General features: G+C 47.0%; 8 protein-coding genes across 8 annotated transcripts; 6 read left to right on the top strand and 2 right to left on the bottom strand.

The window, feature by feature from the left end:
- Window positions 1-3: 3 nt before the first annotated feature.
- RSM10 (mitochondrial 37S ribosomal protein uS10m) lies at window positions 4-720 on the bottom strand (the record flags this gene model as incomplete). The annotated part of the gene is made up of 1 exon (XM_037282958.1): window positions 4-720. One exon carries the CDS (start codon window positions 718-720, stop codon window positions 4-6), a length of 717 nt encoding a protein of 238 aa, XP_037138854.1.
- Window positions 721-826: 106 nt separating this feature from the next.
- Window positions 827-1753, top strand: TRM7 (tRNA methyltransferase TRM7; the record flags this gene model as incomplete). Its single annotated transcript, XM_037282957.1, has 1 exon — window positions 827-1753. One exon carries the CDS (start codon window positions 827-829, stop codon window positions 1751-1753), a length of 927 nt encoding a protein of 308 aa, XP_037138853.1.
- A 401-nt stretch (window positions 1754-2154) lies between these two features.
- HG536_0C03450 (uncharacterized protein) lies at window positions 2155-5433 on the top strand (the record flags this gene model as incomplete). The annotated part of the gene is made up of 1 exon (XM_037282956.1): window positions 2155-5433. One exon carries the CDS (start codon window positions 2155-2157, stop codon window positions 5431-5433), a length of 3279 nt encoding a protein of 1092 aa, XP_037138852.1.
- A 213-nt stretch (window positions 5434-5646) lies between these two features.
- Window positions 5647-7437, bottom strand: KRS1 (lysine--tRNA ligase KRS1; the record flags this gene model as incomplete). The annotated part of the gene is made up of 1 exon (XM_037282955.1): window positions 5647-7437. The coding sequence occupies one exon, from the start codon at window positions 7435-7437 to the stop codon at window positions 5647-5649; it is 1791 nt and encodes a 596-aa protein (XP_037138851.1).
- Window positions 7438-7779: 342 nt separating this feature from the next.
- ORC2 (origin recognition complex subunit 2) lies at window positions 7780-9606 on the top strand (the record flags this gene model as incomplete). The annotated part of the gene is made up of 1 exon (XM_037282954.1): window positions 7780-9606. One exon carries the CDS (start codon window positions 7780-7782, stop codon window positions 9604-9606), a length of 1827 nt encoding a protein of 608 aa, XP_037138850.1.
- A 324-nt stretch (window positions 9607-9930) lies between these two features.
- Window positions 9931-13146, top strand: AKL1 (serine/threonine protein kinase AKL1; the record flags this gene model as incomplete). Its single annotated transcript, XM_037282953.1, has 1 exon — window positions 9931-13146. The coding sequence occupies one exon, from the start codon at window positions 9931-9933 to the stop codon at window positions 13144-13146; it is 3216 nt and encodes a 1071-aa protein (XP_037138849.1).
- A 263-nt stretch (window positions 13147-13409) lies between these two features.
- Window positions 13410-13709, top strand: TSC3 (Tsc3p; the record flags this gene model as incomplete). The annotated part of the gene is made up of 1 exon (XM_037282952.1): window positions 13410-13709. The coding sequence occupies one exon, from the start codon at window positions 13410-13412 to the stop codon at window positions 13707-13709; it is 300 nt and encodes a 99-aa protein (XP_037138848.1).
- A 510-nt stretch (window positions 13710-14219) lies between these two features.
- EHD3 (mitochondrial 37S ribosomal protein mS47) lies at window positions 14220-15719 on the top strand (the record flags this gene model as incomplete). Its single annotated transcript, XM_037282951.1, has 1 exon — window positions 14220-15719. One exon carries the CDS (start codon window positions 14220-14222, stop codon window positions 15717-15719), a length of 1500 nt encoding a protein of 499 aa, XP_037138847.1.
- Window positions 15720-15852: the final 133 nt, after the last annotated feature.

Below are 15852 nucleotides of genomic sequence, written 5' to 3'. Positions count from 1 at the left end.
TGCTCACAGATGCCTCTTGAACTCCGGGCTATTCAGCAACTCGAGTACTTTCTGGCCCACGGCTTCGTCTATCGTGTTGCCCGTCTTGTTAGCGTCGTTAATCGCCTGAGGCAGAGAAGCGTCGCTAAATTTGTCCATCTCAAGAGACAGTCCCGAACGCTGGTACACGTTACACTTGATGCCAACACCAGTAATCGCGTGCTTGGAGATGTACGAAAGCCATATCTGCACGATCTCGGGATTGGTATCCCAAACCCGGATCAGCCTTTTGTGTGTATGTCTCTCGAAGTTCTCCTTGGACTTGGCATGAGCAAAGGGCGACCGTATCACTGTCCACCGTTCCCGACGGGTTGGCAGCGGCTTTGGCCCCGTCAACGGCATCCCCAGGTAGTAGCCGACTCTGAGGATGAAGTCCGAGTAAAAATCCAAGTTTTCGTTATCGTAAGACCTCAGCTGCAAATCAGCCACCAAATCGCCGTGCTCAATTGGCAGTTTCAAAGGAGCATGGTAAACCGCTTCCACGTTAATAGGCAAAGGACGTTCATCCGCCGCCGCTGTCAAAGCAGAATCGCTCTTGACCGCCAGCGAAGACGAAGAAAGCGTAGAGTTCGGTCTCACAAACCGACACACCGGCGAGATCCGTCTAAACATGGCACTGATTGCTCTCCAGTCCAGCAGTGTCGTACAACCACTGCTCTTGACGGTTTTTTTACCTGCCATGACGCAAGCGGTAGTTACCCGCCATCACCAAGCCAAGAACTAAACAAAATTTTGGCAAGCCGCCGCTCACCGCAGCTGGCAGACGGCCATAACGCCAATTGAGCCGATGGGCAAGAGCAGCAAGGACAAGAGGGACCTGTACTACCGCAAGGCCAAGGAGCAAGGCTACAGAGCCAGGTCTGCCTTCAAACTGCTGCAGCTGAACGATGAGTTCCATTTTCTAGACGATCCCAGCCTGAAGCGCGTGGTAGACCTCTGTGCGGCGCCGGGATCCTGGTCGCAAGTGCTCTCCAGGAAACTGTTCCAAGACGAACGCGCCACCGCAGACCGCAAGATCGTCGCCGTCGATCTGCAGACCATGTCGCCGATAGACCACGTGACCACACTCCAGGCAGACATCACGCATCCGCGGACGCTGGCGCGGATTCTGGAGCTGTTTGGCGACCAGAAGGCCGACTTTGTGTGCAGCGACGGCGCGCCCGACGTCACAGGGCTCCACGACCTCGACGAGTACGTGCAGCAGCAACTGATCATGAGCGCGCTCCAGCTGGCAGCGTGTATTCTGAAACCAGGCGGAACCTTCGTCGCCAAGATCTTCCGCGGCAGAGACATCGACATGCTCTACTCCCAGATGGGGTACCTCTTCGACCGCGTCACCTGCGCCAAACCGCGCTCTTCGCGCGGCACCTCGCTCGAAGCATTCATAGTATGCCAGCAGTACAACCCGCCCAGCGGCTGGCAGCCGCGCCTCGACCTCGACCAGTCCGTGCAGGAGTTCTTCCAAGGCTGCTTCCGCGGGTCAGACAGCCCGGACGTGGGGCCCTGGCATGAAACGCCGCGGGACATCGCCCCCTTCATGGCGTGCGGCTCGCTTGACAGCTTCGACTCGGACGCTACCTATCACGGACAGGATCTGCAGGGCGATAGCGACGTGCCGCGTCGGTCATTAGACCCCGTGCAGCAGCCCACTAACCCGCCGTACAAACAGGCGCTCGAGCTGAAACGGAAGGGGAAGCTGACAAGAGCCGTGTAAGCTGCCCGCACAGCCTCCGCACAAGGGTCCGCTTTAAGGCAGGGATCCCACATGGCACATTTTTTTGCTTCCAGAAGCATACGTAATGCATCGCTCGCTACGACGCTTTTCCGCCGCGCTGCCGCGGAGAGAAGCAAGCACTGCGTATCTGCACAGGGCAGAGAGAGACATGCGTAAGTACGTCATGACTCATTTTCCACATTTCTACCGAGTTATCAGTCGAGGACCCTTCAAACTATATGGCCGGAGAAAAAGAAAACAACACTGTATAAAAGCAAAAGAAATAATCACACACCTTATCAGCTTCCCCTTCCGATATCCTAGCAGATAACTTACAGGTATATAGATAGATTCCAACATAATCTTGAAGCCTAGAGATATCTTGTGAGACTGATCGCAAGATGGACAGGAACAGAAGCAGCAATAATAGCTCTTCGATAGATTTTGAATTTACAGATTTTCATACGCTCACGGCGGCTGAAGCCGCCGAAAAACTCGCGACAGACCTAGACAAAGGTCTTTCGGGGACGGAGTTTGAACACCGAGTCAAGGAAATTGGTGAGAATTCGCTGGGCGATGATGCCAAAATTGATTACAAGGCGATGGCGATCCATCAGATTTGTAACGCGATGATCTTGGTGCTGATCATCTCGATGATTATCGCATTCGCGATCCGGGACTGGATCACCGGCGGCGTGATTGCATTTGTGGTTGGGATCAATGTGGTCATCGGTATCTACCAGGAATGTAAGGCCTCCAAGACCATGAACTCGCTGAAAACACTGAGCTCGGCTACTGCGCATATTCTTCGTGATGGTAGATCCGAGAATGTGGGCTCGAAGGGCGTCGTGCCTGGTGATATATGTCTGGTCAAGGTCGGAGACACCATTCCAGCAGATCTACGGTTGATCAGCTCGAGCAACTTTGAGACGGACGAAGCGTTACTCACTGGAGAATCGCTGTCCGTTGTCAAGGATCCGGATGCAGTGTACAGTTTGGAGGAGGACACTCCGATCGGCGATCGGCTGAATTTGGCGTTTTCGTCGTCGACCGTGGTGAAAGGTAGGGCCCAAGGTGTAGTGATCAAGACAGGTCTCAACACTGAGATTGGTAAGATTGCGCAGTCCCTGAGAGGGGCTGAGGGGCTTATCTCGAGAGACCCGGCAAAGAGTTTTTTCCAGAATGCGTGGATTTCCACCAAACGTACCTGCGGTGCATTCCTAGGGACCACGATTGGTACCCCTTTGCACCGTAAGCTGTCCAAATTGGCCATTCTGTTGTTCGGGATAGCAGTGGTGTTTGCCATTATTGTCATGGCTTCGCAAAAGTTCAATGTGGACCGCGATGTGGCCGTGTATGCGATTTGCGTTGCTTTGTCGATGATTCCTTCCTCTTTGGTGGTGGTTCTCACGATCACGATGTCTGTGGGGGCTGCGGTTATGGTCTCTAGAAATGTCATCATCAGAAAGCTGGACTCCCTGGAGGCATTGGGGGCCGTTAACGACATTTGCTCCGATAAGACAGGCACTTTGACCCAGGGTAGAATGCTGACCAGACAAATCTGGGTTCCAAAGTTTGGTACTATCACGGTAAACAACTCTAACGAGCCCTTCAATCCTTTTGCTGGTGAACTCAATGTGATCCCACGTCTGTCACCATATGAATACGTGCATAACGAAACCGAGGATGTTGGATTCTTGGAAAACTTCAAAAATAGATATTACAGCAATGACCTGCCTCCCGACATGGCTACAGGTCTCTTTACGCAGTGGCTCGAGACAGCCGCATTGGCAAATATCGCTACCGTATTCCAGGATCCAGAGACTCAGCAATGGAAGGCCCATGGCGATCCGACCGAGATCGCTATTCAGGTCTTCGCCAGGAAGATGGAGATGCCTCGTTCTTCACTTACTGGAGAGTCCATCTCTTCTTCAGATGGCAGCAATTATAGTTGTGATGAAAAGGTTGACACCGGTGCCAAGTTCGCCCAGGCAGCTGAGTTTCCCTTCGATTCCACGATCAAGAGAATGTCTGCTGTCTACGAGAATAGGACCGACAACTCGCAAACGGTTTTCACAAAGGGAGCGTTTGAAAGTGTTTTAGACTGTTGTAAATATTGGTATGGCGGTGCGGGCGATGACGAAATGACCTCGCTAGGCGATAAAGACATCGAAATAATCAAGAAAAACATTGACACTCTTTCCTCCGAAGGTTTGAGAGTGCTTGCATTTGCAAAGAAGATCATTCCTCGAGATGCTGTGAATGAAGATGTGAAAACTAATTTGGCCACTAATAGAAGCTTCGTCGAGTCTGAGTTATGTTTCCTAGGTTTAATAGGTATCTATGACCCTCCAAGGAATGAAACAGCTGGAGCGGTCAAGAGATTCCACAATGCAGGTATCAATGTTCGTATGTTGACTGGTGACTTCCCTGGAACTGCAAAGGCTATTGCTCAAGAAGTGGGCATCTTACCCACTAATTTGTACCACTACCCAAAGGAAGTTGTCGATATCATGGTTATGACCGGTACTCAGTTCGACCAGCTCTCGGAAGAGGAAATTGACGACTTGCCCGTTCTTCCCCTGGTCATTGCCCGTTGTTCTCCACAGACCAAGGTTCGTATGATTGAAGCTTTGCATCGTCGTGACAAGTTCTGTGCTATGACCGGTGATGGTGTGAATGATTCTCCTTCGCTGAAGATGGCCAATGTAGGTATCGCAATGGGTATCAATGGTTCAGATGTCGCCAAGGACGCTTCAGACATTATCTTAAGTGACGACAATTTCGCCTCGATCCTGAATGCCGTCGAAGAAGGTAGAAGAATGAACGACAACATTCAAAAGTTCGTCCTACAGCTGTTGGCCGAAAATGTCGCTCAAGCACTCTATTTGATTATCGGTTTGGTTTTCCGTGATGAGAATAACAGATCTGTCTTTCCTCTATCTCCTGTCGAAGTGTTATGGATCATTGTATTTACTTCCTGTTTTCCAGCGATGGGTCTTGGTTTGGAAAAAGCTGCCCCTGATCTCATGGATAGACCTCCAAATGATTCTAGGCATGGTATCTTCACTTGGGAATGCATTATCGATATGTTCGCCTATGGTTTTATCATGGCGGGCTGTTGTATGGGAGCTTTCACATCGATCATTTATGGCAAGGAGGGCGGCAACCTTGGCTCTAACTGTGATAAACATGACAGTGCGTCATGTCATGGTGTCTTCAGAGCACGGTCAGCCACATTCGCTACCATGACTTGGTGTGCATTAATTCTTGCTTGGGAAGTCGTTGATATGAGAAGATCATTCTTCAAGATGCAACCGGAGACTGACACGCCCTACACGCAATTTTTTAAGGACATTTGGTCCAATAAGTTCCTATTCTTCTCGATCATCATTGCATTTGCTACGGCTTTCCCAGTCGTATACATCCCCGTCATAAACACGAGAGTTTTCCTACACGGCCCTATTACCTACGAGTGGGGTATTGCATTTGGTTTTACTATTGCCTTTTGTGCCGGTGCGGAGCTTTACAAGTATTTCAAGAGATTATATTTCAAGAACAAAGGTAAAGCTGAGAATCCGGAGAACGATTTGGAGAAGAAGTCGGGACATGACCCATTTGAGGCCTACAGCACAAGCACTACGATGCAAACGGAAATCAATTTGCGTGGCAAATATTGAGCATGTCGATTTTCCTGATTTTTTTTGGGCCTTCAGTGTTGTCATTTTTGAGCTCACAGGATTTTGAGAGTACGGTTGATCCCTGGCAGGTAGAATATTACAATATAATTTTCATAGCATAATATCATGAATGTTAGATGCATTGATAAGTCATTTTTTTTTGGAAATTCACTAAAACACAATCTATTTATATTGAAGCAAGTATTCTAGAATCTAGGCGGCCTTCGCTTGAGATTCTTCTTTCTTGACTTCATCTCTCAAGACGTCAGGTTTCAATGTTGGGAACAGCAAGACTTCTCTGATAGTGTTGGAGTCAGTTAGGAACATTGCTAGTCTGTCGATACCGCAACCCCAACCACCAGTTGGTGGCAAACCATACTCAAGTGAGTTACAGAAAACTTCATCGATCAATTGAACTTCATCGTCACCCTGGTCCTTTTGTCTGGCTTGCTCTTCGAAACGGTCTCTTTGGTCGAATGGATCGTTCAATTCTGTGTAAGCGTTACAGATTTCTTTGGTAGCAACGAACACTTCGAAACGTTCACATAGACCCGGTTTGTCTCTGGAGTATTTAGCCAGTGGTGACATCATTTGTGGATGACCGAATATGAAAGTAGGGTTGATACATGTATCCTCCAATTCACCGACTAACTTGTCCAGCATACGTGCGTTAGTCAATGGTGGTGGGCACTCCATGTTATTGTCATCCAAAATCTTCTTTAAGAATTTACCAGTTTCCGCAGTGTGCAGTTGATCACCCGAAGGGAAAGTGACATTGAATCTTTTCTCAAGTTCTTCGATCATATTGATTCTCTTCCAAGGTCTGGAAAAGTTCAACTCTAACTCCTTCTCTGGGTTGTTTGGATCTGGGTGGTACTTGATCACGTAAGAGCCGGTGATTTCCTTGACCATTTCGGAGAACATAACCTCAGTCATGTCCATTAGGTCATAAACATCGGCAAATGCTTGATAGAACTCACAGGTGGTGAATTCAGGGTTGTGAGTCATATCGATACCTTCATTTCTGAATTGTCTACCGATTTCGTAGACACGGTCCATACCACCAACGACCAATTCCTTCAAGAACAACTCTGGTGCAATTCTCATGAACATATCCATGTTCAAATCATTGTGATGTGTGACAAATGGTTTAGCAGTGGCACCACCAGCGATGACGTTCATCATCGGCGTTTCAACTTCGATAAAGTCTCTCGAGTCCAAGAACTTTCTGATATAGGTGATGATCTTGGAACGAGTGATGAAACGCTTACGAGAATCTTTATTCATGATCAAATCCAAATAACGCTTTCTGTATCTTGTTTCTTGGTCTTTGAAACCAAAGTGGTCGGCTGGTAACATGTGCAAGCAAGGAGTCAACAGCTGAATACGGCTGACAAACACAGAGATTTCACCTTCACCACCTTTTTTTGGTTGAGTTCTACCCACGTAACCCTCAACACCCACGATATCTCCTCTCTTCAACAAATCGTGGTCGGCCTCATAAGCCTTCTCATCATGGTAATCTTGCAATTGAGACATCAGCTGAACTTCGACACCGTCGCCATGCAAGACATAAAACTTCAGTTTGGAACCGGACTCTCTCTTTGCATGAATTCTACCGGCAATAGCAACCTTTTCGTCTGGCAGAGTTTGCCCTCTCTCCAAATAAGCATATTTTTCCAAGAATTGTGGATTGCTGATCGAGACGTGAAATTTGTGTGGATAAGGATTTGGTGAGTGGGTCTTTTTCAGTTCCTTAATTTGACGGCTTCTAGCTTCGAAGTACTGTGCTGGAGACAAATCGGCCATTAGATCAGATTTCTTTTTCTTTGGCTCTGGTTGTGGTTGACCAGATGCCTTCTTAGCGGCTTTCTTAGCTTCAACTTGTCTTTGCTTGATACGTTTCTTCAATTCAGATTTCGAAACCATTTCACCGGTGACATCGTCGAGATGCAAGTTGGCGACGCCGTCAACGGCAGTTTTGGTGGCGTCTTCTTGAGACATTTTGCTTCTAATATCTTGGTAAGGAGATCTCAGTAAGATTGGCTCAATTAAGACACCTCCACCTCTCTTCTGCTATCAATTGGTACTTCTATATCAATACTCATACAGCTCGAGAAGACGAGAACCAGAGTCATCGGAAATCGAAAAGAAAAAAATTCAAAATTTTTCATTTCGGACGGGTAACGGTTTTGAAGGCTGTCCGAAACTATACCGGTTCCATTTCGGACAGCTTGTGAACTAAAGGTGCCATCTCTTAAAGATGTTGATCATAATGAAGAGCATCTCGTTGACGTACTATCAAACGTATAAAGCCCGATTGAGCTTGCTATTCATGGGGTAGTGATGGGCGATGGTGCGGAGGGATCTGATATTGTGGCCCACAATGATATTTTGTCTTCGCCTTCGAAGCGAGTTGCGTGCGGCCTGGTGAGAAGTAATGGATCTGCTCAACAGACGCCTATTAAGGATTTGCAAAGGAAGAAAAGGGAAGTAAGCAGGAAGGCATTGTTGGAAAAGATTCAGAAAGCAGCGAAGAGAGAAGAGGAAGGCGAAAAGGGCAAGGAAGATCATATCGAATTGAGAAATGAAAAGCGAAGACGACTTGTATCGCCATGCAAGAGAAAGGAGACAGTGTTATCAGATCAGTTGGAGGATTCGCCTTTAGTTTACCAGGGTGATTTGGTAACTGAAGCAAAACCGGAGGCTCTAGAGCCTGCTAGATCGCCAGATTTTCCAAGGCTTCCATCGGAACCAGATCTCGAGGTGGATGTGGAACTGACTGATCCATTGTCCACCCCATCAAAAAAAGCTGCTATAAGCAAGACTTTTGATCATGATTTTACATCACCGCTGAAGAAAGTGATCTTGGACAATTTGCAGGAGTACAAGGACACAGCATCCTCGCAATCGTTAAAATTAAGCCGAAATTTTACTCCAACACCGCTTCCGACGAACCAGGAACGGTTCAGACAGCATTCAGAAAAATCAGTCTCGTCATTTTTCGATACGTACGAAGGCTATTTCGATCAGAGAAAGGCCGTTAGAGGTTCCAAGAAATCCAAGAATACGATGAGCATGGCGACTGAATTGACGAGAGAAGAGTTTGCATTAATATCGAATGTCTTTCACAGTTATCTTCACAGAAAGGCGCGTTCCGAACTATTTGAAATACAGAAAAAGATGTTCCCGCAATTCTGGCTAGAATTGCTGCAGGGATTTTCGTTGCTCTTCTATGGGATGGGATCGAAACGTGAATTTATCGAAAAGTTTGCCTTCGAGTATTTAGTGCCGCGGCTGGCATACTCGCAGATGGAAAAGCATCGTGAGGCGAACCCAGAGACGTCACTCGATGTTAATGATTACAACATACCTTGCATCGTCATTAATGGCTACAACCCAACTTGTAATTACAGAGATGTGTTTAAGGACATCTCAGCTGCAATACTGCCTGAGGAACTGAGCAGAAATGAGACCAAGTACTGGGGAAACCATGTACTATTGCATATCCAGAAAATGATCGAAATTTACAAGAATGAACCGCCCGACATCAAAGTGGTCATCATTGTGCATAATCTCGACGGCCCCAGTTTGAGAAAGGACTCCTTTCAAACCATGCTGTGCTACCTAGCGCTGATCAGACAAGTTGCGATCGTCGGCTCGACTGATCACATCTATGCTCCGATCCTCTGGGATAATTTCAAAGCGCAGAACTATAACTTTGTATTCCACGATATTACCAATTACGAGCCCTTCACCGTGGAATCGTCTTTCCGAGACGTTATGAGGATGGGTAAAAACGACTCTGCCAGCGGTGCAGAAGGTGCCAGGTATGTCCTGGAGTCCCTCACCATCAACTCCAAGAAAATGTACAAGCTACTGGTTGAGACGCAGATCAACAACATGGAAAAATCTTCAAACACCAAAGGAAAAGTGGCTCCGACGAAACGCGGTATTCCTACTGTGGGAATCGAATTCAAGCAATTTCTGCATCTATGCGCAGCTGAATTTATAGCCTCCAATGAGCTTTCTCTCAGAAGCATGCTTACAGAGTTCGTCGAGCACAAAATGGCCAGCATATCGAAAAACCCAGCGGGAACCGAGCACGTATGGGTGCCATATAATTACTCTGAGATGACTAAACTGCTGGCTGGAGCGCTTAAAGAAATATAGAAACGTCAGACGTGGCTTTCATTGTATACTATGTAATACCGGCAAAAAACGCTACACTGAAGCTGAGAGAGAGCTTGAACCCGGCAGAATTTGATATGGTGTGCCACCATTAGTCTTGAAGGTCGAATTGACCTCGAATAAGGCCTTCTCAAGTGGAAAGTGGGCTTATCTTGTTGTTCCTGTTTTTTCGGGCTTAGATGAATCTCTTATGGACCCCCCTTTCCAACCACGTCTTAAAACAAGTACTTCTAGAATAAGGTAGTTTAATCGAGAGGGAGATCTCTGAGCTAGTGTTTACTGGTCTAGTATCACTAGATATTCACTATGGGAACTACAAATGGTGCTAGTCGAACATCCAGTTCCGTTGGGACTCACGCGGTGGAAAGGTTTCAGCCAGGTGCGATTGTTTCAGTTGGATCACATAAAGTTGAGATTGTTAATTACCTAACAGATGGTGGATTTGCCCAGATTTATGTTGTCAAGTTTCTCGAGTATCTGAATGAATTTGACAAGACACCATTAAAAGCGGGTGAGATTGCGTGTTTGAAGAGGGTTCTTGTTCAGGATGAGAATGGCCTCAGCGAGATGAGAAATGAAGTGGAAGTTATGAAGCAATTAATGGGAGCGAAGAACATTGTACAATACTATGACTCTAACGCCTGTCGCCGTCACAATGGTAACGGAGGGTTTGAAGTCCTACTGCTCATGGAACTTTGTCCGAACAAGTCTTTATTGGATTATATGAATCAAAGACTTGCAACGAAACTGACAGAGCAGGAAATTTTGAAAATAATGCGTGATGTTTCGTTGGCTATTGCTCAGATGCATTATCTCAAGATTCCTTTGATACATCGCGATATAAAGATTGAAAATGTTCTAGTTGACGCTGAGAACAATTTCAAGCTCTGCGACTTTGGCTCGACTTCCCAGTGTTTCCCAATCGTGACCACGCACCAAGAAATAGCTATTCTCACACAAAACATTTATGTCCATACCACTCCCCAATATAGGTGTCCGGAGATGATCGATCTTTACCGATGTTTGCCAATCAATGAAAAATCTGATATTTGGGCGCTTGGAATATTTCTATACAAACTGCTCTTTTTCATTACACCATTCGAGATGACAGGCCAATTTGCTATATTACATTCGAAATACGAGTTTCCACCGAACACCTATTCGTCACAATTAATAAACTTGATCATAATCATGCTAGCTGAGAACCCCTACATGAGACCGAATATTTATCAAGTGCTGAACCATGTTTGTAGCATAATCGGTGTCGATGTTCCCATTGAGGACAAATACGGCGCAGGACCTTACGATTTCCAGAAATACACGGAGTTTCAAACAAAACTGCAAGATACACAGTACCAGATGTACGTACTGCAGCAGAAAAAGTTAGAGAATGGTCGTCTCAATCAGCTAGAAGAGAACATACTTAACAATCTGATGATTACCGCTTTTGAAGTCTCCGCAAAAGTGCCAATGGAAGCAGAGTCTCGCGATTCTTCGAACGCCCCAGAATTGCATCCCGAGAGTGTGAAGGACGATGTCACCACATCGACAGAGGACGCTGCGGAGCACAAATCAACCACGACTTCCCTACCTGAAGAGGCGCCTGACAGAGGAAGCTCACCCAGGAAAACAGAGAAAGTTATAGTAAACAAAATGGTTGGAGATAACGCAGTTGATGGCTCGAGTGATGTACAAATAAACCAGGCGGTTGCAGAAAAGGTGACTGAGAAAACAGACACTGGTGTGGGAATGCAAAACTTTTTTGCCACGCAATACACTCAGCATTTAGCGGCTCCTAATTTAGATCAAAGGCAAAAGAGTGTCAGTTCTGCCTCATCTGGTGGTAAGTCCTACATGAGCGGATCTCAAGCGTTGAGCTCAGACGAAATCGTGGAACCCGTTACGAAGTCAGATGTTGCGCCTAACATCAAGCAACATAAATCAAATAACCCTTTTCCGAGAATGGCCCAAGGTTACGCAGATCATACGAAAACAGAGAACTTCTTTATCAACGACATGTCAGCTGGGCCGCAGCCCCAGCCGCAGCCTCTTCAACAGCAGCCTCTCCAACAGCAGCAGCCACTCCAACAGCCGTCTTCAAATGCTCCCTCCGAGGTGCTTTACGTTGCGCAGAGCGAAGGCATAGCGCAACAACAGCGTCCCCAGTACATTGCTGAAGCTCCTCAGCAAATACGACAACAGCATGTCAGCCAAGCCCAGAGTGGCTACATCTATCGATCTGCTGAAATACCGCTTGGTGCTTTGCAGCAGAAGCAGCAACAGTCCTATCCGTTTAGGCATATGGGTGGCATAGGTAACTCCAACATGGGATATAATTACCAGAATATTTCCCCTAATGCTAACATGTCCTACTACTCAGTGCAGCAAGGTCAAAAGGGTTCTTTCAATTTACCACACCATGAACCGCAGCCCCGCCCTATAGGGCCACCACAGTCGCAACAACGTCAGGCCCGTTACGATCAGGCAATTTCCTACCAGAACCCAGGCGCTACCCCGAATGAGAATCCGCCACCCATGCCAGCTCGCCGTGAAAAGCCCCCTATAGAGACTTCAGAAGCAGCCTTGGAACCTAGCGGGAAAGAGGAAGAGTTGTTGATAGCGTTTTCGCCACCAAAACAAAAAGGAAGCACTCATGAGGACGCTAACGCCAACAGGGATAATGCGACAAGCTTACAGAACCAACAAGGCAAACATGCCAGCCTTGAGCTCAGTTACAATGAGATGGATCTGAGTCAGGAGGATATAAAGACCGACATTGATAGTCCGGCTCTTCATACCGGGGGAATGGACAGCAGCATGGCCTCCAGCGAAAGCATAGATCTGAACCTCGACGAAGCCAAAATAGGTGCCAGATCTCTCCGAATCGACCGAGAGGGCGTTTCGTCTAGATCTTTTGAACCTTCCGCTGTTAGGAGACGAGATTTCCGTATCGAGGAAATGGCAGCTCATCAAAACGAAGCTGCGAAGGATGTACCAACACGCAGATCTCTGGACCTCCAGTATCATGAGATACATTTTTCATCGCCTGATCTCAACAGCGAAAATGTTCCAAATCTGACGAGGCACCATAACTCAGCGGAAGCTACTAAACATAAGGCAAACCATTCCTCAAGCAAAAAAGCAACACCAGCTTTATCTGATGGCGTATCGCAGATCGGACCACATGCAGCCAGAGGCAACCACGGGTCCACCAATAGCAGCGGTGCCACCAGCCGTAAACACAGCTCCAACATAGGTAGCGGGCCTAAAACCGCTTCTCAGATCAGGAACGATTTAGAAAGATACAAAGCGAAAAACTCCTCAGATAGCAACAGCAGTGTGAATCTGAGCTCTACTAGTCTCAGCGGTATGAGAAGATCGTTTGCCAAGGCCCGCCAGTCGCTGGATCTCGAGAGAGTCCGTCGCGAAGCCTTGAACAACAGCGAATCCGCAGTCAATGCTAGCACTGGCAAGAGACGTTCCCTGTTCTCTGTGTTCAAAGGAAGCTCGGACAAGAAATAACTTCAAGGTAGATTACACACCCACATACATAGAGCAAGATACACGTAAAATAGACTTTTCCTGCTTTAAGCGTACCTTAGCAGACACAGCCTGGCGACGCCCTTTCTCGCGCGTTGTTATATAAACTAGCTAGTCGGCAGAAACACGAAGCAGAAGACCATCAAACTGCTGGTAGGAGTATCGGTAGCGGTTTATCTTCCACATCTCCGACAAGTCTCAGCAGAATCGCAGTCGACTACTGACGCTGCTGCACCATCACAAGTATGAACCACATACAGGCACAGAAGAACAAAGGGCAAAGCGTCGCTGCGAGCAGGACCAAGAACTCTATGAAATACAGAGAGACTATAAGGGAACGCAAGTTGCGGAAGGCTTCAGGTAAGGACTTCTTCGAGAAAGCCGGCGACGCGATAGCAGATTTTGTCGAAAGCCTCTACTGGATGTACTACATCCATCTGCCATATTATTTGATGACATCGTTCGATTCCTTCTGTTTGCATACATTCTTTCTGATAATCTTCAGTTTGAGTGTCTTTGGCGTGATCAAGTACTTTCTGCTGTGAGCTACGGCCGTAAGTTTTGTTAATACCCCTTCTACTAAGAACTCGGCACTACTCGTGAATGCAATGGGAACACACGAGCCAAGGCAATCCCAAGCGAGCCAAGACAATACAATGCGGTACAAACTAAGCAAATGTATATAGACATGATTTAAAACACGGCTGGCGACTTCGCAATCGCAAATCCAGAGAGGATAAGATTAACAAGATCAATGGCATCATTAATGGCTTCCTGTGGACTCCCAACCATCCACTAGTTGCACATTATATACTAATAGGCGGACAGATGGTTCAGCCGGTTGTCCGACAGCGACAGGGTTCTCTTCGGACAGTTGTCGGAGCCCTCGAAAAAACTGCGGATGTCCTGGATTACTGAATTGACGATAATTAAGCTGGCAGCAAGTCGGTAGAAATTTGAGGCTAGCCTGGGAATTGAGTTGGATATAAGAGTCTAGGGGTTCACTGATTGCTCAATTATAGAGAAGCTTTTGAGATTTTGGGTTTTCTTTTCGAATGTTGCGTAACGTTGCGAGAAGAAGCGAAGTAATAAGACGAACGTTTATGACTTCTAACGTGAATCTGGAGAAACCTGTGTTGTTTCACATTCGAGACACGGCGCGTGTGGTGACTTTGAACCGGCCAAAGAAGCTGAATGCTCTAAATGAGGAGATGTGTGAGTCTATGTTTAGTACTTTGAATGAGTATGCCAAGAGCGATTGTGCACAATTGGTGGTTTTGAAATCTGCGAACCAGCCTAGATCATTTTGTGCTGGCGGTGACGTTTCTGCGGTTGCCGAGAGCAACGTTAATGGGCGGGCAGCGGATTCGGCGAGGTTGTTCACCGCTGAGTATTCGCTCAACTTCCAAATGGCAACGTATCAGAAGCCTATCGTGGCGTTCATGGATGGGATCACGATGGGTGGCGGGGTCGGGCTGTCTATACATACCCCATTCAGGGTCGCGACCGAACATACGAAGTGGGCTATGCCCGAGATGGACATCGGTCTGTTTCCAGACGTTGGAACCACCTTTGCGCTACCCAGAGTGATAACTTTGGCCAATACGAGTGGCCAAATGGCGCTGTATCTGGCTCTGACGGGCGATGTGATCAGTGGTGAAGATGCCTATATGCTGGGGTTGGCGTCACATTATGCCAAACACGAGAACTTGGACGAGCTGGAGACGAGATTGGCGGAGCTGAAAGCTATCGAAAATACAAGCGCATCGGACGAATCGTTCTTTTCCATGGTCAACAACGCGGTTGAGGAATATTCCAGTCAGTTGCCCAAAGACTACCGGTTCAGGTTTTCCAACGACCAGTTGAATGTGATCGAACGCTGCTTCGATATTGCACAGACCAATTCGATTAAGCATCTCTTGCAAAAACTTGATGAGGTGATCGCCAGTACTACGGATGTGAGTCGCGAAGCAAAACAATTTGCTGTCGAGATCAAGACAAAACTCTTGCAGAAATCTCCAACCTCTTTGTCGGTAGCTCTCCGCTTATTGCAGGAAAATTCCAAAGAAAACATCGAGTCTTCGCTGAAAAGGGACCTGTACACGGCAACGAACTTCTGTGTCGCGGCGGAAGATAAGGATTCACCCGTCGAGTTCTCACAGGCCGCCATCCACAAACTGATTAGAAAGCAAAAGACTCCTTACGCTTGGAGACAATCAATTGACGACATCACTCCCTCGAAAATCACAGCCTTGGTCTCTCCTAGGCCCTCTATGCCTGTGTCGCTATGGAGAAATCTCGCCAATGTCACTTGGAAACAATATCCGCATCACTTGAAATTTCAGTTGCCCACGGAAACTGCCATAAGGAACTACATTTTGGGCCAGGACGGCCAGAATGACGCTCTCTCCATCACAAGAAATGAGGTAATCTCACATTTCACTAATTTCGACAGGGCCTACAGGGGCAAGATCGCGGTGGACAGACTGTGTGAAATGGTCATCGAGAGAAAGTGCACGGTAGATGATGCTGGCATAATCACTTGGAACCAATAAGGCTTTCATTTTACACTACTTGGCTCCATAGCTTCATAGCATGTAAATATTATACAATTTTTCGGAAAGCGGGCAATAATAAAGAAGTGCTAGTGTTAACTTGTACAACTAAGGTTGATATAAAATTAAGGAT

This window comes from Torulaspora globosa, chromosome 3 (genome assembly GCF_014133895.1).
Source record: "Torulaspora globosa chromosome 3, complete sequence".
Lineage (NCBI taxonomy): Eukaryota > Fungi > Ascomycota > Saccharomycetes > Saccharomycetales > Saccharomycetaceae > Torulaspora > Torulaspora globosa.
Note: the sequence above shows the minus strand (reverse complement) of the source record. Positions and strands in the feature narration are given on the sequence as shown.